This window comes from Anguilla rostrata, chromosome 7 (genome assembly GCF_018555375.3).
Source record: "Anguilla rostrata isolate EN2019 chromosome 7, ASM1855537v3, whole genome shotgun sequence".
NCBI lineage: Eukaryota > Metazoa > Chordata > Actinopteri > Anguilliformes > Anguillidae > Anguilla > Anguilla rostrata.
In genome coordinates, this window is record NC_057939.1 from 43,601,570 (window position 1) to 43,623,727 (window position 22,158).

The window sequence follows — 22,158 nt, forward strand, 5'->3', positions numbered from 1 at the left end:
ATGAGGCTTTAATGAATCCCGTGTGTGACGTCAACTCGGTCTGAATTTTTTTTTTTTTTCTCCATTATTTCACTTTCTCCAGGGAAATCTGACCTTAATCGAATATTCCACTCTTTTTTTTCTCCTTTCTTTTAATAAAAATTCAGACCTGGGGGCTCTGTTCTGGGAGACATCTGTGCCACATTAGTGTATACGCGTGTAGCGGGGAGAAATGTGTGTTAGACGTAGCTGCGGGTGTTGGTGACATCACCACGGCATGGAGGTGTCTGTGGCGGGCCTCGCTGCAACTTCTGTGATGCCTCTGACCTCACCGTGACCCCTCTGACCTCACTGTGACCCCGCTGTGACCTCACTGTGACCCCGCTGTGACCTCTGCTTTCCCTCTCGTCCGTTTCAGACCAAAGTCGGCGCTGGTGTACAACTGCACGACGGGCGGAATCAACCCCTTCCACTGGGGCGAGATCGGTAAGCGTCGACACGCAAACGCTTTGCAAACGCTGCATCAACGTTTCCTGCAAGCTCTTGGCGTTCAGCTGGGAAGCCGCAGCGGTTTTGTGCCATTGTCATGGTGGTCACAGCTTCAAAGTGCGGTGTTGGGAGTTTTTTTTTTTTGCAGCTTTACACAAACAGGCGGTTCCAGGCTAACGGCGGTTTATGCAACTCCGCCTCCGCTGCGTCGAGACGCGTTGGGTTATTAGCGCCGCAGCCGTTAGCTGCCAGTCACACCTGAAGTCTGTGCGGGCAGTTTTCGTTACCCGCTAAGTCTAAGTTGCGAAAGCAATGCTCAGCAGCTGAGAGAACAGACTGTAGAAATGGTGGGTGTCTGCCCCCTGCTGGCCGGAAAGGTAACTGCTAATCTGCATCTCAGGCGTGCCAGTTGCTTTCTCACATGACTGGTTTTATAGTTTGCTCAAGCTCTTCTTTACTCAAAGTTGGGGGCGCTAAATGGCAGCTAAAAGGGATTATTTGGCACCGGAGGCCTCAGAACTTTTTGGATTTTCTGTCCGCCTCAGTGTCTCTCTCTGCATGTCAGACAGTGCCCTCTCTGTCCAGCTGTCTCTCTCTCCCCACTCAGGCTGTGGGGGGGTCTGCTTTTTAATTAACTTATTATATGATTTTATTACCGTGTCACTCTTTTTGCTTGTTTTTAAATGTAATCATTCGTGTACATTTATGTGTTTATTAAAAAGTAGTTTTTTGTTATTGCAAAGCAATTTGGCCTGAAGTTCATTATATTAAAATGTACTGTACAAATAAACTGTAGTAATATCCTCATTAAAGCAGGCCTATTTCATTGTGACATCACTGAGGCCGGCCTATTGTAATGCATCACCACTTAAAAGTGGCCCTATTGTGACATCACTAAACACCAGAACAATGGTTCTGCACAGCTGAGCTCACAGTGTGGACAACAGATTGTGGTGTGGACTGAACATGCTTTTATGTATGGGTGCTTTTTCTATGGAATGCCACTAGGCTTATATCATCTAGAACAGGGCTGCCCAACCCAGTTCTGGGAAATAACCTATAGAACGGTACAAGGTTTTCATGTCAACACTGTTTCAGTACACCCGATTCTACGAATTACTGCCTCAATGAGAGCTCTAGCTGGTGAAGGAGGTGTGCTTTGTTAGGGTTGGAGTGAAAATCTACAGGGCGGTAGATCTCCATGAACACACTGAAGCACGCGCAAACACTCTCTAACCCAGTATCCTGTCTCGTCTCAGAGCACCACGTGATGTCCACCTTCAAGAGGAACCCTCTGGAGCAGGCCTTTCGCCGGCCCAATGCCAACATCACCTCCAACTACCTGATATACCAGTACTGGATCCTGGTCAGCCACAAGTTTCCCGCGCTGATCTACGACCTCTTCCTGCGTCTGTCGGGACAGAAGCCCCAGTAAGGAGCACGCCCTGGCACCTGGGGGCCCACGTGCAACTCCCAAACCAAACGGTTTTGCCTGATTATTAAAGTTTGCTTCATATCGAAAAATATTTTTGAGTGACCTCTCTCTCTGTCTCTGTCTGTCTCTCTCTCTCTGTCCCTGTATTTCTCTCTGTCTCTATCTCCCTCCCTCTCTTTCTCTTTCACTCTTTCTCTCACCCTCTCTCTCTCTTTCTCTCACCCTCTCTCTCTCTCTCTCTCTCTCCCAATGTCTCTCTCTCAGGATGATGAGGATATTTAACAGGCTGCACAAGGCTATCGCGTTGCTGGAGTACTTCAGCAGTCAGGACTGGGAGTGGAACTCCGATAACATGAGTATGCTGCTCAGCCAGCTGAGCCCTGAGGACCGGAAGGTACACACCTCCAACCTCCAGCCCCCTTCCCATCATGCCTTTCGCCCGCAGTAAGAGAAACCCACAGCTCTAAACCAGCGTCATAGATTCTCTATGGCAGGGATGTCCAAACTCATCTGAAAGGGGCGGGCATGGGTGTAGGTTTCTGTTTTAGCTAAGCGCTGCAACACCAGATTCAACTAACTAACATCATGGTCTTCAATCAAGACTTTCATAAGTAGAGTCAGGTGTCTTAGTGCTGGGATAAAACAAAAACCTGTACCCACACCTGTCCTTCTAAGATAAGATTGGGCAGCCCTGCTCTATGGTAACAAGATGGTCGGGTCTTGTGTTCCTTCCATCATGTGTACCTCATTACTGGAAGAGCTGGTTGGTGGGAGAGGTGATGAATATTCATGACAGGGTATGTCAAAAGGCAGAACACCTATTGCCACTGTCCTTGGTTGTGTGCTTTCTTGAATATTCATAAGGAACATTTTGTGGGACTCTGTAGTGGAGACAGGATTTTCAATGTTAAGGACATGGAGATGACCATCTAGTCGCCATAGAGTGTCTGTCCTGCATGCAGTTTTGTTCCTTTACTGTGAAACAAGCAGTTCTGTGGTTTTTGGTGACACACTGCATGATTCTATGACGTCATATCCTCAGACCTGAAATAACATTGTGACATTGACATGTGATACTGAAGTGTGGTTCAATATGCTGTTTATTAATAATAATAATAATAATAATAATTATTATTATTATTATTATTATTATTATTGTTATTATTATTAAATAAATAAATAAATAAATAAATAAATAAATAAAATTATTATTATTAATTAATTAATTATTTATTTATTTATTTATATATATATATATATATATAGAGAGAGAAGAGAGAGAGAGAGAGAGGTGCCTAATTAGTGTCCTAAAATACAAACCAACTGTTCTTAAATTTGGTAATAAAATGAGAACAATTTGCAGTAAAATGTTTAAAAATATATTTTTTTCTGTGATGGGTCTTGGTTTATAAAGAGGTTATGGATGGTCAGGTGTTTAATTCTTGGACTGTTTTTAAATGTGCAGGTAAATGCCCTGTGTCCCAGTGGACTGGGAATCTATAAAGGGCTAATGAAGAACAGGTTGGCCGTGTCAGTCAAAAACAAACTGCTTCCTGATCTAATACTGTGCACTTCCTGTTCAAAGTCTGTGTTCAGAAACATTGTGTGTACCAGACCTGGGCCAAATACATATCAAAAAATACTTAAATGATTCATGCATTATTTTTTTCTACGTGGGTAAAATTTGAAAACAAACGCGCCTGCGGATCCTTAAGAATTTGTAATTAAATAATGCTAACAAAACTAGCAAGTAGTCACCCATATGAGGGATTTTATGTGGTGAAAATAGCTGGGGGTTTTTTTGTTTGTTTTTGTTTTTTATTGTTGGTAGTTTGCATAGCTATTATTCGTCTGAAGAGTTGGGTAAAAAAAAGCTGGTGTCTACCTGCTGTTCTTGTTTGTATTTCTCACGACGAATCTGGTTTCCGTAATGAATGTGTAGTGTAATACTTTCTCCTGTGTTTTCAGACGTTTAACTTCGACGTGCGGCAGCTGAACTGGCCAGAGTACATCGAGAACTACTGCATCGGCACCAAGAAGTACGTCCTGAACGAGGACATGGCCGACATCCCGGCTGCTCGACAGCACCTGCGGAAGTGAGTCCTGGGCTGGCGCTCCCTCTCTCTCTCCTCTCCTCTCCTCCGCCTTTCTGTTCTCCTCTGGCTCTCTCTGCTCCGCCTCTCTTCTCCTCCTCCTCTCTCTTCTCCTCTGCCTCTCTGTTGTCCTCTGGCTCTCTCTTCCTCTAGCTCTTCATCCGTTACTCCCTTCCCAGAAGCGGTGCTGTGTGTGTGTTTGAGAGAGTGTGAGCTATTGTGCATGGTTGGTGTGCTATAGTGTTGTTGCTTTTTTCCCGTTATGGTATTGTGTGTTGGTAAGGTTTATTCTTATTAGTAAGGTTGGTCATGCCCCTGACCGTCTCCTCGTCTCTCTCTCTCTCCCCAGGCTGAGGAACATCCGCTACACCTTCAACACGCTGCTGCTGGTGTTCGTATGGCGCGTGTTCATCGCGCGCTCTCAGATGGCTCGCAACATCTGGTACTTCGTGGTGAGCCTCTGCTTCAAGTTCCTGTCCTACTTCAGAGCGTCCAGCACCCTGACTGCCTGAGGGGGGGGGGGGAGCCTCTGGTCCCGGTCCTGCCCAGAGTTCAGCATCGGTCTGCCCAACCCGCCGGTCTCTCGCGCACTGCCAGCATCTCTGCCCGACTTCATCTTTACTCGCGACCTGGCCCCGCCCCCAAATCCAGCTTTAATCATGACCTGGTCCCGCCCCACCCAGCTTTAATCATGACCTGCCCCCCCCCCATCCAGCTTTAATCATGACCTGGCCCCCCCCATCCAGCTTTAATCATGACCTGGCCCCACCCCCACTCCACTTTACTCATGACCTGCCCCCCCCAATCCAGCTTTAATCAACCTGGCCCCCCCATTCCCCCAGCTTTACCATACCGCTCCCCCCCCCCCCCACAAACAGCTTTATCATGACCTGCGCCCACCCCCAACATGCTTTATTCATGACCTGGCCCTGCCCCCCACACCAGCTTTACTCCCAACCTGGCCAGGCCCCCCATTCCTGGCCGGCCCCCATTCCCACACAGCCTGCCCCCCCCCCCTCCCCCACTAGCAAACAGTGCTGATCATACTCCCTGCATGTCAACCCCCATGATCATGAACTTGTCTTCAAATGGCAAATGTGCCGCAGCTGTTTGTAAGTTTGTAATTTTACTTAACTCCTCCTTTTTTTGAAAGACTTATGTAAAATCTTAATTATGCAAGGGTAACAACTCACTAGACTGTGTGACATGTCTGTTTTTGTTGTAGTGTTTCCAATGCCTTTTTAAATGCAGATTCTAATTATCCACCTTTTTACTTGAATACTGACGGCGTTTCGTTTTGAATGACGGTTATTGAACCCGAGTCGTTTGACGTCCAAGGTCATGGTGTGTTTTCTATGTCCTTCCTGTTACTGCGGTTTTAGTTTATGGTGTTTGATGCAGTGCAGGGCTGATAACGTCTGTGCACCAGTAATCGGTGGAAATGCGCACAATCCCAAAAATGTGCAAACTCCACCGCAGCACCTTTACTTGTCCGGCGTTTCATTCACGTGCATTCTTTGTTTTTATTTTTTGTTTTAATTTTCTGAGTCAAGTGACTTCTGAGGGTTGACTTGGACTGCTCGCTTGTGCAGTTTGTACAGTGATAGCAGTGGCGTGAAAGGCAGCGCTAACAACTCAACATTAGCAGGAACATGCAGACTTCACGGAGTGACGTTTAAATACTTGAAGTTCTGTATTAATCTTGTGTGTGTTTAACCAAAACGAATGGACATGTGGGGAAAGCAAAGGAGGTTTTGTGCCTGGATTTTGTTACAGGAGCGGGGTGGGATCTGTAGTTCTTCTTCCTCTTCCAAACCAGCATGTAGTTCATTCCGTCATTGTCCTCTGAAGACATTGGGTTTGTCAGTTGGGAGGCAGGGAGGGTTTTTGTACATAGTGTTGAGTATAGTGTATAATTAATTGTGTAATTACCAGCAAGTTTATGGAGGAAAACAAGTAAAGTGTGTGTGTGTGTGGACTGGCCTCCCTACAACCCTGATGCCTTCTCACGTGTCTCCATCATACTAGCCATCTGTCCTCTGTGTGTTTAGCCTTTCCCAGTATGCTCCTGTTCAGAGGCTCCTCCCACTCTCCTCTCCCCAATGCGGAATTATTCATGAGCCAAGTTAATCGGGACCTATGAGAGGTGTTAAAACCCTTCTGCTGACCAAAAGCAGTTTATTTTACCCTCCTGGGCACCACTTTCTAATCAAGCTGAACTTATACACACACGCATGCACACACAAAATCCCTGATTGATCACAAACTTTCACAGTGTGTTTAGTGTCAGAGACCCATGTGGAAGCAATGAGACACTAACAGAAAACTGCCATCCTTTAACCCACATCCCCTGATTGGCATAAAGCTTTTATTACTCTCTCTAACCATCTAATTGATTCATCCATTATAAACATGGACTTAGTTACTCAGATAACATATTGAGCTGCCGTTACAAATTCATATTTTAAGGGCCACAATATGCGTAGATCATCATAAAAGGCTGTGAATGCAGAAGAGATATAACCTCATCCAAAACAAACATTGGCACAGTTTAAATACAGCTGGTAACTGTGACAAAACAGACCTAAAGAGGTTTCACCCCTGCAGGAGCCTCACCTGACTTGCGCACACACCTGTCAGTCCACATTCCACCAAACGGCTCCGGTCCATAATACATGGCAAAGAGGCGCATCTGAATCGTTAAAAGCCACGCCCCCTTAGCGTCACTCGGCGCGAGTCCCTCCCCGCGGAGAGCAGGAAGTCCGGGAGCAAAGCACACAGAGTGACAGCGGGTAACTCCACCACTCGCCTTTCAGTAAAGCAGCATTCCACAGGATATACCTGCCAGTGAAGCACCATGTTGTCTTAAAAGCCTGTGAACCCCCCCCCCCCCCCAACTACAACAACAGAGCACAGAACCACAGCTCTACTGCCACTACGAACCTGCCGCACACACACGCGTAGATACAGTGCATTCCAGATCAAATGTTCTCCTGCAAAAAAGTACTGAACTACATGATTGAAATTCTTGAGAAGAATCTCGTTTATTTTTCTCTTTCTCCAGTCGTTCCCCTAACGAATCAAGCGGAGTCACTCTGTGCTGTGGCCGCTGCATGATTACACAGACACCACAGATCCTGTACAGCAACCAGATCTCCATGTGTCCAACCAAACCAATCACATTCTGTCTCAGCATCTCCCTTTGTGTGATTTTTTATCCACATGTATCATCTTACCTTCTTACTGATACAATAAAAGGGAATAAAGTGATTTACCATCAGGCTGTGTGTTGTCCTCTGCATTTTGTATTGTATTACTGCTGTATCTTCTGGGCCTTTATGCACACATGCAGTTGGAAGTTTCAGATTCTATGCAATAAGCAAATGATCTTAATAAAAATGTGTGTTATTCCAATGCTCAATTTCCATTCATACAAAACTGTGTTGTAGGTCTGGTGTTTCACTTCTGGTTTTACAATACTAATAAAACAGCATAAATAACTCCCGCCTGGAATTTTCACACACTAAAGTTTCTACAGTTTACAGAGAATGGTACGATAAAAAAACATCCAGTGAGTGGCAGTTATGTGGGTGAAAGCCCCTCCTTAATGAGAGAGGTCAGAGGAGAATAGTCAAACAGGGTCAATGTGATCACCAGCAGCCATAGCACCATGCACCCTGCTCCTGCTGAATGGCTGAAGCTAAGCAAGTGTGGGCTTGGTTAGTACTTGGATGGGAGACCACCTGGGAAAACTAAGTTGCTGCTGGAAGTGGTGTTTGTGGGCCAGCAGGGGGCAATCTTCCCTCTGGGGACACTACACTGTGCTGTAGGAGATGCCATCCTTCGGATGAAACCGGGGACCACCTGACCCTCTGTGGTCATTAGAGACCATGACACTTGTCACAGAGTCGGGGGTTCCCTGGTGTCCTGGCTAAATTCCCAACCTAATCATCCCCTGATTTAATTGGCTAAAAAAAAAGTTCTCTCCCTCTCCACCTTAGTTAATGTGTGGCGTTCTTGTGCAAAATGGCTGCCGTGCATCACCCAGGTGGGTGCTACACATTGGTGGTGGGTGAGGTGAGTTCCCACTCATCACTATAAAGCATTTTGAGCGTTTGGAAAAGTGTGAAATAAATGCAATGATTCATCCATATATAATTTCTTTTTTTTTTTTTTACCCTATGTCTGTTTGTGTGTAGGTAAGGTTGTTTCATCAAACACACATTACATACACAGCAACAGCCTTATTGTGTACGTATCGCATACCTAAAATTTGGGAATAAAGAGTGCAGTCGGCACCAACCCAGAGCATTGAAACGTGAACACTGATATCACAGATAATCACAAACACTGATATCACATATCAAACATTTCAAAGCATTTAATCCCATATCATTTAAATTATGTTTTACCAGACCGCAGACTAGATCTACCCTTAAATATGCAAACAAAATGATCTAGAGTGACATACAAAAAAAGCATTTGTTGTCCATCCATGTATTTAATAACAATTTGAATTGTTCTCCACACCACCCGATTAACATTAACCATAACAAATAATAATATGGGATTGAGCGTCTCAATAGCCCATGAGAGTCTGCAGATCACAGGTGACCAATGCAGATTTCCCCCCAAAGCTGATGACCAATCAGAAATCTTCCTATGTGACTCAATTAGAGCCCAATGCTGAAGTACAGAATACAGCTGGGAATATAGTGTACTTAAAGTTCTTGCACAAGATGTTTCACAATCTCACCAAAAACTGCTGGAGTCAGTTCAACACGATTTCCTAAATGTGTACAATCCCCCCCCTCCCACCCCACCCCCACCCCCACCTCCAAACTCCCCAACTGTAAAACACAGATACCCCCCCTCATCACTGAAAGGACAGTGAAACCACTTCTTTAAAATGTCAATATAAACCCAAAGTCATTAGACATAATAGAACAGCACAGTTTCAAAAAAATAATTGTTTTCAATCCAACCCAACACATAGAGAAAAACATCAACAAGATCAGGATTCATCTCAGAAAATCCTGTGTCCGCATCTATCCAGGGCAAAAGCACAAAGGTGCACAGGGTCTGTACAGGTGTAGGGCAGGTGCGCAGGTATAGGGCAGGTGCTCAGGTGTAGGACAGGTGCGCAGGTGTAGGGCAGGTTCTGACAGGTTTTTTTTTTTCTTCCCCTCTCTCCAATGCTCTGGAAAATTTCACTCGGTGCTGAGGGTCTCCATGGCGACAAAAGCACAAATTAATAACAATAATAAAGACACGAGGGGGGGGGGGGGAATCACCGCGACCAGTTCAGGCCATGGCTTGATTTCGCAGGCAGGCCATTCCAGTCATTCTCCATTTTAGGCCCCTCCTCTTTTAGAACTCCCCCGTTTTTGGCCAGTGGTTCGCTCCCGTCTGTTTGTATAAGAAATGTTCAGTGTGTAGAAAAGGGCTGGATCAGCTGGTGGGGTTAAAACACATTCCGCTGTGCGGGGGGGGGGGGGGGGAGGGGTATGTATTAGGACAAGGGGGGGCCTGGTGACCCCGCCCCCCCAGGGTCCAGTTAGTGTGCACTGTTCTCCGACAGTAAAGGGGTGTGGTTATTTACCAGGCCATCCGAGATGCTCACCTGCAAAACACAACAATGAGAACAGAGCGATTCTTTATTAACAGAAATAAACTTTATGTTTTAGACTTCATGTATAAACTTTGTTCTATATTTCAGTACTTCACCACTAAATTCTGAAAAAAGAAAAGTTAAAATAACTGAAAGTGACATGATTCGCTCACTTTTCTTCTATGAGAAAGGGCTGTTCTCCCCAACGAATATCACCTTGCTTCTATAATTATCACTTCATGGTTATTAAACAGGCAATTCAGTATTTAATAAAAGCCTGAAATTCCTTTTTTGTCTGTAAAACAAAACACAGATCATAGGTACCACCATCTGAGATGTTCTAAACACCATGGGAGCCGCCTTTAACCAACAGACTCTGTGCAAGCTCAGTTGATTGGCTGTGGGCCCCTTTGCAAGCTCAGTTGATTGGTTGAGTGCACTGTGAAAGCCAAGCTGATTGGTCGAGGCCAGTAATTTCCGGTGATCTGAGGGGGCATTTTTGGGGGAGGCAGGAAATCTGCTAATTATCCACCTAATCTCACCAGAAACAATGGGATGGGTATATCAATCAAATGCTGCCCCTCCCAGTGCATCATATAGACTCTAGTAGATCAGCTCGACTGACACTCTAATGCAGCCAGCTGCGTTCTGCCACTTCCAGCCAATCACAGCTCTGGCAGTGAGCCCAATACAGCCAATCAGAGCCCTGGAAGCAAGCCCAGCGCAGCCAATCCAAGCTCTGGCAGGGAGCCCAGTACGGCCAATGAGAGGTCTGGCAGGGAGCCTAGTATGGCCAATCAGAGCTCTGGCAGGGAGCCCAGCTAACCTCAAAATATACCAGCTAATGTCTTAAGTTATACATTTGGGTTAAAAGCAATTACTTACAAATGCAGACACATATAACAAAGGTCAGACCAGGAAACAGAGCGGTCAGACAAAGAAACAAAGCAATCAGACCAGGAAACAAAGAGGCCAGACCAGGATACAGAGTGATCAGACCAGGAAACAAAGCAGTCAGACCAGGATACAAAGCAATCAGACCAGGAAACAAAGCGGTCAGACCAGGAAACAAAGCAGTCAGACCAGGATACAAAGCAATCAGACCAGGATACAGAGCGATCAGCCAGGATACAGAGCGATCAGACCAGGAAACAAAGCAGGCAGACCAGGATACAGTGCGATCAGACCAGGAAACAAAGCAGTCAGACCAGGATACAAAGCAATCAGACCAGGAAACAAAGAGGCCAGACCAGGATACAGAGTGATCAGACCAGGAAACAAAGCAGTCAGACCAGGATACAAAGCAATCAGACCAGGAAATAAAGCGGTCAGACCAGGAAACAAAGAGGTCAGACCAGGATACAGAGCGATCAGACCAGGATACAGAGCGGTCAGACCAGGATACAGAGCGGTCAGACCAGGATACAGAGCGGTCAGACGTACCTCTTTGGGTCTGTAAACTCCCAGTTTGAAGCGACAGCAGAAGATGTCCACACAAAACCCCACAAACCCATGGAGCATACCTGGAACACCAGAGAGAACAGGAAGTGTGGGACAGTCATGTGACCTCTTCCACAGGAAACGTTTGACTGCAGCACACACTAAGTGTAACAATACATTTAGCCCAAAATGTCACAATTCTTACATTTTAAATCCTAGAGTCACACAGTCATACTGTCCCCCTGACCACTCAGGGGTACACAGCAGTGGAACCCCTAAAACACAGGTCTGTGTGTGTGTTAGGTGTGTTCAGATGTACAGGAAGTATTGTTCAGGTGTGCATTCAGGTGTGCAGTGTGTTAGGTGCTTGTTCAGGTGTGCAGCAGGTACCATTTTAAGTGTGTGTTCAGGCGTGTAGTCAGTATGTTAGGCGTTTGTACAGGTGTGCAGTAGATGTGTTAGGTGTGTGTTCAGGTGTGCAGCATATGTTAGAAGTCGATTTGGCCGCACAGGAACTGCCCGAGATGTGTTAGTGCTGTGTTACAGGTGCACATCTGTGGTGAATGATACTTCCAAGATTCCCGAACGCCCAGGGAACTGCCAGCGCATGGTTGTTGACTCGTCCATAGTCACCATCAGCAACTATCATCATCATAAAGACCAGAAGCATGACTACAGCACATTAAATCTATAGCAACAGCATAATGTCACCAAAAGTGTAATTTTGAGTATTATTGGGGCCCTGTCTTAAGTCTTGGACCCCGTGCAGAGTACTGGTGTGTGGGGACCCACCCGCTCTGTGACAGAGTACTGGTGTGTGGGGACCTACCCGCTCTGTGACAGAGTACTGGTGTGTGGGGACCTACCCGCTCTGTGACAGAGTACTGGTGTGTGGGGACCTACCCGCTCTGTGACAGAGTACTGGTGCGTGTCGGCTGAGATCTTGTAGGTGTGCAGTTTTGTGGGCACCACAGTGATGAAATACTGGAACATCTGATTATCTGCAACACAAGAGTCAGAGTTAAAAACACAGCACCCAAAAAAAAAAAAAACACAAAACACAACTACAAGACCTGCTGTGAGCAGAATATTTCCATGCCAGATTTAGGCTCTTTTCTCCCAGTGCGGAAAGCCCAAACGCACTGGCACTGGCCCTGGCACGACCGTCTTAGCGCGGAAGCTCAGAAAAGCACAGCAAACAGAGCCAGACGGAGCCAGACGGAGCCAGACGGAGCCAGCGCGCGGAGATCCGCGACTTGGCGGTCAAGCGGCGGGGGGCGGCGCTCCCTTACGGTCGGCGCAGATTTTCTCCGTGCCGTCCAGCGGGTTTAGGATTCCCGGGACTTCCTCTCCGAAAGACAGATGGTCTATCCGATGGGAGAAGTTGTACGCTGCGACACGGAAAAAAAAAATAAACAAATAAATGTGCGTCAGGAGAGGGGAGCGGAGAATATTTCAAGAGGAAGAGTCGCGCGGCAGACGAAGCGAAGGACGGATTAAGCCGCTGGTGTCTTTTTACGCGTAGCTGGAACGGCAAATCACACGCGAGGCTGTTTTCTGAGCCCGCGGGGCGCAGGGGACTTACTTTCGTGGCTGACGAGAGCAGCGAGGTGGGCGTGGCCTCGAGGATGAGGGATAGCTCTGTGAGTGTGAGAGAGAGAGAGAGAGAGAGAGGGAGGGAGATGGGGAGAGAGAAGACAGAGGGAGATGGGGAGAGAGGGGAGAGTGGCAGAGAGAGAGGGAGATGGGGAGAGAGACAGAGAGAGAGAGGGGTATGGGGAGAGGAGAGGAGAAAGATAGAAGAGTGAGAGGCAGAGAGAGAGAGAGAGAGAGAGAGAGAGAGAGGCAGACAGAGTGGGGGGGGGGGGGGGAGACAGAGCATTCAGGTTACCAGATGTCAGAGTTGTGCCATATGTTATCAAGTGAACGCCACAGTCAAGTGATCAAAAACAGCCACAAGTGCTCCTGCAGTGCTGGCACCACTCTTAGTTTTACTACAGATTTAAATTGATTCAATGCATCAATACACAGGTAGATTCCTGCAATAAAAATGACCTATGCATTGCAGTTCATGGTTTCGTCAAAGGCCTGGTCTAAATAAAAGTTTCTATGGTAAATGTAACAAGTACCTGGAAAAAAGTTTTGCATCAATTCATACATTGAGGATTTAAATGTCCCTTTTCTGTATTACGCACAAAGAATGCTTAAACTCTGTAAGTTCAAATGTGTAAACAAAGAACGACTGCAGATTCCGGAGAATGTTCAAGGAAACTTGTTTGTAACCAAAACATAAAAATCAAACTTCAAAAAAAAAGAATTATCTTCTGAAATATCGATGGAAAGATCAATTTTACAGGCGTCTAAGTAGACATTCATTTGAAGCAGGACTGGCTCACAGTCGGCAGAACACTTAAACCTATTAAGCTGCAATTTAGCATCGAGCTCAGTGCTAGTTCCGTATCTATGGTAACACCCAGGCGCTAACGTCATGAAAACAGAGAAGCGGTGCAATGTGAGGTCACTACGGAGCATGCTCAGAGGGGCTGTACATACTTGCCCACTGTGATGTGGAAATTTCCAGCTACTTTGTTGACGTAGAGGTGCCCGTGTATCCGACAGGCAGAGAGAGGCTGGGTGGGTGTGTCCTCCCTGGTGGGGGAGGGGGGGGCAGAGGGGCAGAGACATCAGAGACATGGAGAGGGGGTGGGGTTAGATGATGATGTGCCTAAAAGTATACACAGGCAGCCATCATACTGACAAGCATAAATTCACAGTGTCTGCTGTTCTTAAGTTAGCGCTATTAATTCAGACCTGAGATAAAGACAGAGAGACAGAGGAAGAGATACAGAAAACAAGAGTAAGAGAAAGAGAGAGACAGAAAGTGAGAGCAGGAGATGGAGAAAGAGAGACAAAGAGAGAGGGGCACACAGACAGACAGACAGACAGACAGGCAGAACAGAACAGAACAGAACAGAACAGAACCAAAAACACCTGATACAGTCCCAGCCCTAGTCCCCAGTGCTGTGAATTCTCACCGTGGGGGCAAGGCTGTTGGGGACCCCTTCAGAATGCTCTTGAACAGGACGTCCTGCAGAGAGTGCTCCTCTCGCAGCCTGTCCTGGATCAGGAGGAGGGTCCTGGGGAGGGAGGGACAGGGAAATCCACTTAACATAGCGGGCTGAACATGACACTCCACTTAACATACTGCTCTGAACACCATACTGCACTTAACATAGCATTCAAAACACGACTCCATTTAACATATCGCTCTGAACATCACACCAATCTAACAGCAAATTTATTTAAAATAAATGTATCACAATTGCTTACGTTGTTTAATCAGTTAAGGTTTCAAATATGCTAAACACACACAGTTAGTTCTTTATAGTGTTACAATAAAACTTCAGACACAGCTTGCTCTTAATGGGATCATAGCAAAACTCCACACACTCTTAAGGTAGCTCACCTGTGCCATAGTCTTTGCTGGGGAGAGAGCTCAAAAATGACCTGGAATAAAGTCAAGCAGAAAGGAGTTCATATCGCAGCAATGAATCTACAATAAAATCAGCTATAGCATCAGGACAGTTCAGTAAAATTCCCATGGATGCCTTTGATTTAATTTAACAGGAAGTGTACCTGGGGGATAAAATGAACACCATTGTTTTAATGAAACAGGAAGTGTATTGGGGGTGGGGGGGATAAAGTTCTACTGACCGGTTCATACTCCAGGCCATCTGATGCTACCATGGTCTCAGCCAGATCCAGCACATCCGCACCGATGTCTGCAACAACGCAAGAGAAACTGTGAACATATGCACACGCGCAGTGACGTCTGAAACAATGCAAAAAAAGCCAAATAACATCTGCACATCTGCACCAACATCTGCAACCAGGCAAAAACAACTGAGAACATCTGGCTGCACAACCAGATCAAAGTCTACAACAACGCAAAAGCCCTGTTGAACATTATCTGAAACACAAAAATAGCGCAATATGTCTTCACTAACAACACAAGCCTACAGAAACATCACGTGTGCCCAACAGCTACAGCTGAACATGCAAATATCATCATTTGCATCAAACAGAAACAACTACAAGGAAGTTCAATGCCATCCCTGCAGCCACAAAAATCCTGTAAAGCCACAGTTTCCTTTCACAAAGCACCAGTGAGCATTCTTAGTTTCAGACTGGATGTTTATTGAGATGAAAAGCAAAGTAATGCCATATTGTGTTATTTAGCCTACATATTCTGTTCTCAGAACCTCAGGAAGAACAGGTTCTGGATACAGACTGAGCACCTTGAACATTGACACATCTACAGAACCAGCCAGTGAGGCCACAGATCCTAAACCACACCCCCCCGCACAATTCTAACCACACCCTCACATCATGGTCCCACCTCCAAATGGTCTGCTAAGAGAAACATACTGCCCCAGAAGACTGGTGTGTAATGTCTGTATTGTAATTACACTGCGTATTTTGTGAGACATAAAAATTTCCTAAGAGCACAGCACATTATTTAGAATCGGAATCAGGCACCAGAAAATGAAAATTATACTTACGCTGACATCTCATAGCAACTGTTATATCTATATTAATTCTTAATTTACTGAAAAAGAAAGAAAAGAAAAAACACATCAAATTACAACCTTGGAATTTCATGTAGCCGAGCAGCCCATTTAAAAACAAATCATCTTTATGATACTCATGATATTCCTATCATCTTATTGAAATGATAGGCTAAGTGTTATAATCAAGTCTGCACTTAACAAACTTTGTACTGTCAAGCTAAAGTCATTCATTCTATTAATATCTGTGCAGCACATGAACTACTATGTCTACCTGTCATAAGACAAAACTGAGTTTAACAGCCAGATACAATTTAGTCACACTTCAAGGTGAACAACCAGACCTATACAGAAAAAACAACACTAAGAACAACTTTCATCCTCCCACAACACTCTGCTACAAAACTACAGCCTAGGATCTCTGGCATGGTCAGGTGCTGCCTTCTTACAGATAAGAAGCAACTCAGCTTTCAGAGGGTTGAAGAGTTTCTGAAAATGTACCTAGAATTAAAGGGGTTTCTGAAAACCTACCTGGAAAAGTCCTTGTCTACCTCATACTGGTACCTCATCCAGGTGTCTTGGTACACAAAGAACTCAAAAAAGGCCAGGAGTGCCATCGCAGTGAAGGCGATGAGAGACACTGTGAGACGAAGACGAGGAGGAGGATGAGGAAGAGGAGGAAAGCAGACACCAATCACCACTCAGATCACCTCTCTGCAAGCATCAATTACATCCTCTCGTCCAGAAAACCTTACTTGTGATTCTGACATCAAACAGCTTTTTCAGAAAGTAAAGTCCCACTGACAAACCACAGTCAGGTCAAAGTCAAGGTCACCTCACCACAGCAGTCAAAAGATTTACAAGCACAACTGAACAGCAAAGCGTTCAGGTCTCCAGCTTAGCACAGGCATAACCATTAACACTGTAAGGTCTACACACACACACACACACACACATACTAAACGCATGACTTCTGTATCTATGTCTGTACATGTTGAGCAATTAAAAACAAATGCCAGAACAGCAGATGTCAAATACAGGAACTCTTAAATCGACATGGACAAATGTAAACACGTGAAAAGGGTCAAAGCTCATGTCCAATCCTTAGACTGGAACACCAGTCACACACACGTCTCCCTGATCTATGTGCAGATGGTAACACACCAGTTCCTCCACTCGCTGTAGTTTCTACGTAGCTTTCGGGAACCTTTGGGAAAGCGTCTAGTTCCTTCACCAGGTTGAGAGCTTTCTTCCGGGACAGCCGCCTCATCTTCGGGAGAATCCTCCACTGCCTCCCTCATAAATTCAACCTGAACATTCAACAGTAAATCATTTACACCTTTATCTATAACATTTTATTTCGGAATTCAACACAATGCATCACATTGCTCACTTTTAGTTACCATTAAATAGCGATCGTTCGCTGAAATCTGAGAACCAGGAAATGTGCTTCGTGTGCCCGTACGGACAGATACTGTCAATAAGCGCGTTACAGGTCAGTAAGGTTAGCTATACCAGTGCCGCTAGCATGCTAGTTTATCTTAGCAGACACACCACTTTCGTGACGTGGTGTTGGCTTGCTGGAGTATCCCGGCGACCAACTACAAAGCTTACTAGGAAATAAAACAGTATCTTAGAGCGATTATGTAGCTTTTTTGCATAAAGGTAAATGTTTGAAACGGTAATTCAGCACAGACATGCCGCGCAACGTCAGATAACAATAAAACGTTTAAATAAGGGCTGGCAAAGTATGACGGAAACTGAGGAAGATAAACCAGCAAGGCTGCTGCTGTTGCGTTTGCTTAGCCTACGAGCTAGTCTAACAAACATCAGCTTCTTACCTCGGGTGCATACGTCTACAAAATGTTAGGTTCCCGTTGAAATCTTTGACGGACAGTGTGCTGTTAGTCAAACACGGGTTTCATATTTCATTATTGTTCAACTGTAAATTATTCCAGGCGTGTATGAGGTTTTCTACGCTTGTGAACCGCTGACCCCGTTAGAACCATAGAGCTTCTCAGCTAGACGAAAGCATATAATCTCAACTCCGAGAGCGCCCCCTGAGCATTCCGCGTAGTTACAAGAGTGCATTTGATCCATCGGTTTGATCCTTTTTTCCACGGTCTGTATTTTGATCAGATATACGCAAGTTCGCTCCATGTGGTTCACGTTTTCTATGCTGCGCTGAGCTATTTCTCATTTATTGGTTAAAAATAACACGTCTTAACATATCATTTATCCACATTCTCTAACCTCAATACGTTTTCTCTCTTATTCCTTTTGCACGAGAGAAAAGTGCCTGCTGAGGGAGTCAGAGGCTTACCACAAGAAATAGAGACTCCTAAGAAGCGCGTCTGTGGTTCATAGTTCTGGCAAGATTGATAGCGAGACATTTGCCCACGCTTAACATTGTGCATTTTCCATATCCATTTTCTCAATGTATACAAAAATGCTGAGCGTTTCCACATAGTGAGCGTGAGTTCAAATAATTTCATTTTTATTAATACCACAAACTCTTCCATGGGTGAAAAACATAACTTTTTTTTATTGAACCTGGAGACAGACATTACTCCCAATACTGAGTACTGTACTGACACACTCTTTGGTTAGTGATGTTTCATGCAGTGTTAAAATTGTACATTTTTTCCTAGAGCCATCACAGTTAATTTACCAATCCAAACGTCATTTTTCATTCATCATACAGATATAAAAAGCACTACTCTATTTATACATCATTTACAACTTTACTAGTTTCACTCGTTAAAAAAAACTTGAAGAAAGCAGCTCTGGTCACTAACAGTGTTCAGTTTTAATCTGGGGTCACATAACTTTATTTTGCATAAATAATCTACCAATAAATAATAAAACACATGGTAAGTGGTGACCAAAAAGAAATTGACATTTTGTGCTTTTCTAATTCACCCTTGAAAAACAAAATCCCAAATGGTTAAAGAATGACATATGTGCTAAGCTCTTTAAACGGAAAAGATAACTGAACACACACATGCACGCAAACAAAAAAATATTCACTAATACACATGCAGACACACACAAATATACTTAGACATACTCACTAGCGCATGCGCACACACATGCTATGCATGCACAGATACACAGATACAAATATACTCACACATACTCGCAGATGCATTCACACACACAAAAAAAGCAAACATTACATTCGAGCAACACTTGTCAGGACACAAGGAAAATTCAAGTATTTTGTCCTCTTTCAGTGCCTGGTTGTGTGCGAGCAGCAGGGCTGCATATGTACCAGGGACAGGTCCTGCTGTGGGTTTCAGTAAGAGACTGACTGGCCCACTGAGCTGGAGAACAAGGTACCCAGCTAGGGGAACTAATCACCCTCTTATGGCTTTTCCAAGGGTGATGTCACACCTTGTAGCAGACAGTCACATGCTAGCTCACTTCCTATAGCAGATGCGGCACATGCTAACTCCCATTCCGTAGCAGACACTTACATGCTGACACGTCCTGTAGTGGACACTCGCATGCTAATTCACATCCTGTAGCAGATTCTTACATGCTAACTCACATCCTGTAGCGTACAGTCACATGCTAACTCGTATCTCTGCACTGTGCTACATTCAATCCTCAAGGGTCAGCTTCACCCGACCACCACACTGCAAAGCAAGTGCAGAAAAAACAAAATACTAATTAAAAAAGCTGGTCAGTGCACCAGCCAGAGCAATCGCATTCCCATGTAGAAGGTTCTCCAGTCCTGCCCCTCCACATGACCCCACCCCCCTTCTAATCTGGGCCCTCGTCCCTAAGGATGGCCACGCCCACATCAACAAGATCGCCCCGTGCCACGCCCACATCCTTGGACACATCCGGGCAGTCTGGGGTGGGCGTGTCAGGGTGATGCTCTTGGGAGAAGTCCTCTGAGCAGCGGCTGACGGTGGGGGAGATGATGTCAGGACTGGTGTCACATGACTCCGTGCTCTGCTCCGAGGTTGCCGTGGTGGTTGCTGTGCTGGGCGGGACAGGGTCAAACTCATCGTCATCCTCCTCCAGGACAGGGGACTCGTGGACGCCTTTTTGGGGGGCAGGGGGGGGCAAGGTATTCAGAGAAGGGGTGAAATGGAAGGGTTAGTACGAGTGTAGGGGTGTGACAGCTATAAGGGTTAGCCCACTAACGGTAAATTTGACATCATCATCTATGACTGCTTCACTTACTGCTGAAGACATCGGGATACTGCTTTGCAAGCTTGCCTTTCAGTGTCCTGCAGGGTGATGAACAATTCAATTTTATAGTGTGCAGACTTACATATAGTCATGTTCCAGCAGACATTACACATTTAAATAGAAAGGAAATCAGGCCATGACTGAAGTTAACCACTGTCCTATCACCGTCCAACCAAAATGTAGGGATTGAATCTCACAAACTGTACCTCCCCTTTGAACGGTGCAAGTATTCACTCAAGACTGTTACCAGATAAATATGGTCACTTAGCGCTTAGCTGGAACCGAATCCCCCTCCCCCAAATGGATAAGATCGGACGTTCCTGCGCTAAAGAGAGCACAATATGAACTAACTCGCTAATGTGGACAGGATCTTTTTGCCCTGTGGGGGCAGCACCTGATTCTCCTGAATATGCTGTCCAGGTCTTTCTTCATCTCCAGCAGAGTGCGTGTGTGCAGCAGGAAGTGCTCAGTCATCTGGTGCAGGCGTACGTTGGAGAGCCCGTTAAAATTCAGAAGCATCTCGTTCGTCTTCTCAAAGCGGTCCAGCCTGGAAAAAACAATCATATACCACAACTGTCCAGGAGGAAAAACCGCTTGCAAAAAGAGTTACAGACACACATCCTATTTCAGTTCAGGAATTACATTAAAATTCAGCTCAGTTAGTTAAAAATGCCAACAATGCTCCGTTCAATCAATTTCAATTTCGATTAATTTACTAAACCAACTGAATCAATCGGTGTTGACCCCAACATCGTAACTATAATAGAGAAATACTAAGAAACAGTACTGTCTCTCTCTGTAGTTTATGTCATCTCCTAGCCTTTCTATGCCTTAAACCCTTTTTCTAATCATGAAAACATAAATACAATTTCAACAAAATTAAGAAAAGAAAATAAACGCTGAGCTCCGTCACACACTCACATGTGCCTCTGAGCTTGGATGATGGCGTTCACATCTTCAGAGTTCACCATGCTCAGCATCCTGTCACAGAACATTCCAGAAGCAGATGGCTCCATGGTGTTGAAGCTTAAATGCAGAAATGTCAAGAAAAGATAGCGATAAAAAATTCATTCATTCACTCATCTCAATGTGTTAATGAGACTGAATAATGGCCTACTGAATGAGAGTAGCCAGAACTGCTCTGTAAGACACATATTACCCCCCTTCATAAAGATATTTTTAATCCTATGCAGAAATAGATCCTGAGCACTGAAGCCCAAAATGCAGTATCTACCCAACAGCTCACCAGGGAAGGGGGGTTGGTGGTCATCTGAAATCAAACTAAATTAAAAATTTTCCGGTTTCCTCCTACATTTAAAGTCTCTGAAATTGTTTTCAAGGGTACATCCTTTCTTGCGGTACATTTCAAAAGAGCACAGTTGGGCGAAAAATCAGTCACCATGCAACAGGCAACATCAGCCAGAGGAACAAAGTTTGTGATTAATTCCATGTATGACTGTTATGTTCTGTTTTCGGATGGCGCCTCCTGCTGGTTAGCTTAATAACTTCGAAACAGTGCAATGCCAATGTCTATGAAATAATGCTGTAACAGGCACCACGATAACTGGGTCCGTCCACACCGATTTTAAAACAACGGCAAACGATTTCTATTAAGCTTCTGTGTCTCTTAACTGAATAAATTATAAAATACGTTGCACCGATAACACGTGCTAGCAGATTAAACCTAAACCGTCGTAATACAACTAGAAAGGAAACAACCTCGCAAGAAATGCAACTACATCAGACACACCTAACACTGCTTGCTTCGATCAACTTAACGGTACTGACGCAATTAAAAGAAACACGACAGCTATAATGTAGCTTGGGGTATTAAGGTTTTCACGCAGGTCTACAAGAAATCAAATTTAAAAAAATTAACATCATTACCTAGTTCCTCAAAAATGTCAGCAAGCTATATTCCAGTCGGAGAGATGCGATCAAGCGCCGTACTTCCGTGTTGTGAACACATGATATGACCTGTCATATGACGGGTCACGTGCGGCAAGTAGTTTACTCATCAACAGAAAAGCGGATTTTTACAGTCTCTGATTTCAGCATATACTGGTTTATTTATTCATTTTATAAGGCGCGCATCACAATTTAAAAGATAATTTGGTTGAGAAAATTAATCTTGTGGCAGAAATGGGGCGTCAGGAAGCTCCTGGTAAAAGCAGGGGACGTCAAAGCCGTACGTCAATGTCTCAGAGCCACCCGTGAGAGATCTGAACAATGAACTTTGGCTAACAATACCCTAAAACAACACGGAACCGTTTTTCATTAGTACACAACACGATCTTATCCATTTAGAGTATTCAGGTTTAACGTGGTTTTTAGACA

The 22,158-nt window shown here is 44.9% G+C and overlaps 3 protein-coding genes and 1 long non-coding RNA gene across 9 annotated transcripts in view; 2 read left to right on the top strand and 2 right to left on the bottom strand.

Moving 5' to 3' along the window:
• Positions 1 to 7,276, top strand: part of si:dkey-97m3.1 (fatty acyl-CoA reductase 1) — a 36,953-nt gene extending 29,677 nt beyond the window's left edge. For 2 of the 5 annotated variants that reach the window (XM_064344509.1, XM_064344510.1), the window contains exons 8-12: positions 398 to 465; positions 1,728 to 1,899; positions 2,168 to 2,297; positions 3,872 to 3,999; positions 4,346 to 4,693. In XM_064344509.1, coding sequence (XP_064200579.1) covers positions 398 to 465; positions 1,728 to 1,899; positions 2,168 to 2,297; positions 3,872 to 3,999; positions 4,346 to 4,508 — 661 coding nt within the window. In that variant the 3' untranslated portion in view covers positions 4,509 to 4,693. Of the gene's footprint in view, positions 1 to 397; positions 466 to 1,727; positions 1,900 to 2,167; positions 2,348 to 3,871; positions 4,000 to 4,345; positions 4,695 to 7,060 lie in introns of those variants that run through there. The other 3 variants (XM_064344512.1, XR_010331374.1, XM_064344511.1) reach the window with 3 other exon arrangements.
• A 1,571-nt stretch (positions 7,277 to 8,847) lies between these two features.
• LOC135259781 (uncharacterized) lies at positions 8,848 to 9,281 on the top strand. Its single transcript, XR_010331375.1, has 2 exons — positions 8,848 to 9,086; positions 9,125 to 9,281. It is a non-coding gene; the product is annotated as an uncharacterized LOC135259781 (long non-coding RNA).
• Positions 9,282 to 11,818: 2,537 nt separating this feature from the next.
• Positions 11,819 to 17,644, bottom strand: ergic2 (ERGIC and golgi 2). Its single transcript, XM_064344513.1, has 11 exons — positions 17,457 to 17,644; positions 16,780 to 16,925; positions 16,147 to 16,255; positions 15,610 to 15,656; positions 14,762 to 14,829; positions 14,514 to 14,554; positions 14,083 to 14,184; positions 13,601 to 13,696; positions 12,633 to 12,688; positions 12,340 to 12,438; positions 11,819 to 12,048 (listed from the first exon to the last, which is right to left on the bottom strand). Exons 2-11 carry the CDS (start codon positions 16,883 to 16,885, stop codon positions 11,873 to 11,875), a joined length of 900 nt encoding a protein of 299 aa, XP_064200583.1. The 5' UTR covers positions 16,886 to 16,925; positions 17,457 to 17,644; the 3' UTR covers positions 11,819 to 11,872.
• Positions 17,645 to 18,136: 492 nt separating this feature from the next.
• On the bottom strand, positions 18,137 to 21,851 carry LOC135259780 (kxDL motif-containing protein 1-like). 2 transcript variants are annotated; one of them, XM_064344514.1, is made up of 5 exons: positions 21,709 to 21,851; positions 20,743 to 20,847; positions 20,216 to 20,368; positions 19,813 to 19,859; positions 18,137 to 19,670 (listed from the first exon to the last, which is right to left on the bottom strand). In XM_064344514.1, the coding sequence occupies exons 2-5, from the start codon at positions 20,835 to 20,837 to the stop codon at positions 19,384 to 19,386; spliced, it is 582 nt and encodes a 193-aa protein (XP_064200584.1). In that variant the 5' UTR covers positions 20,838 to 20,847; positions 21,709 to 21,851; the 3' UTR covers positions 18,137 to 19,383. The 2 variants fall into 2 exon arrangements, with proteins under 2 accessions (XP_064200584.1, XP_064200585.1); XM_064344515.1 differs by lacking the exon at positions 21,709 to 21,851 and adding an exon at positions 21,068 to 21,644.
• Between the last annotated feature and the right edge of the window lie 307 nt (positions 21,852 to 22,158).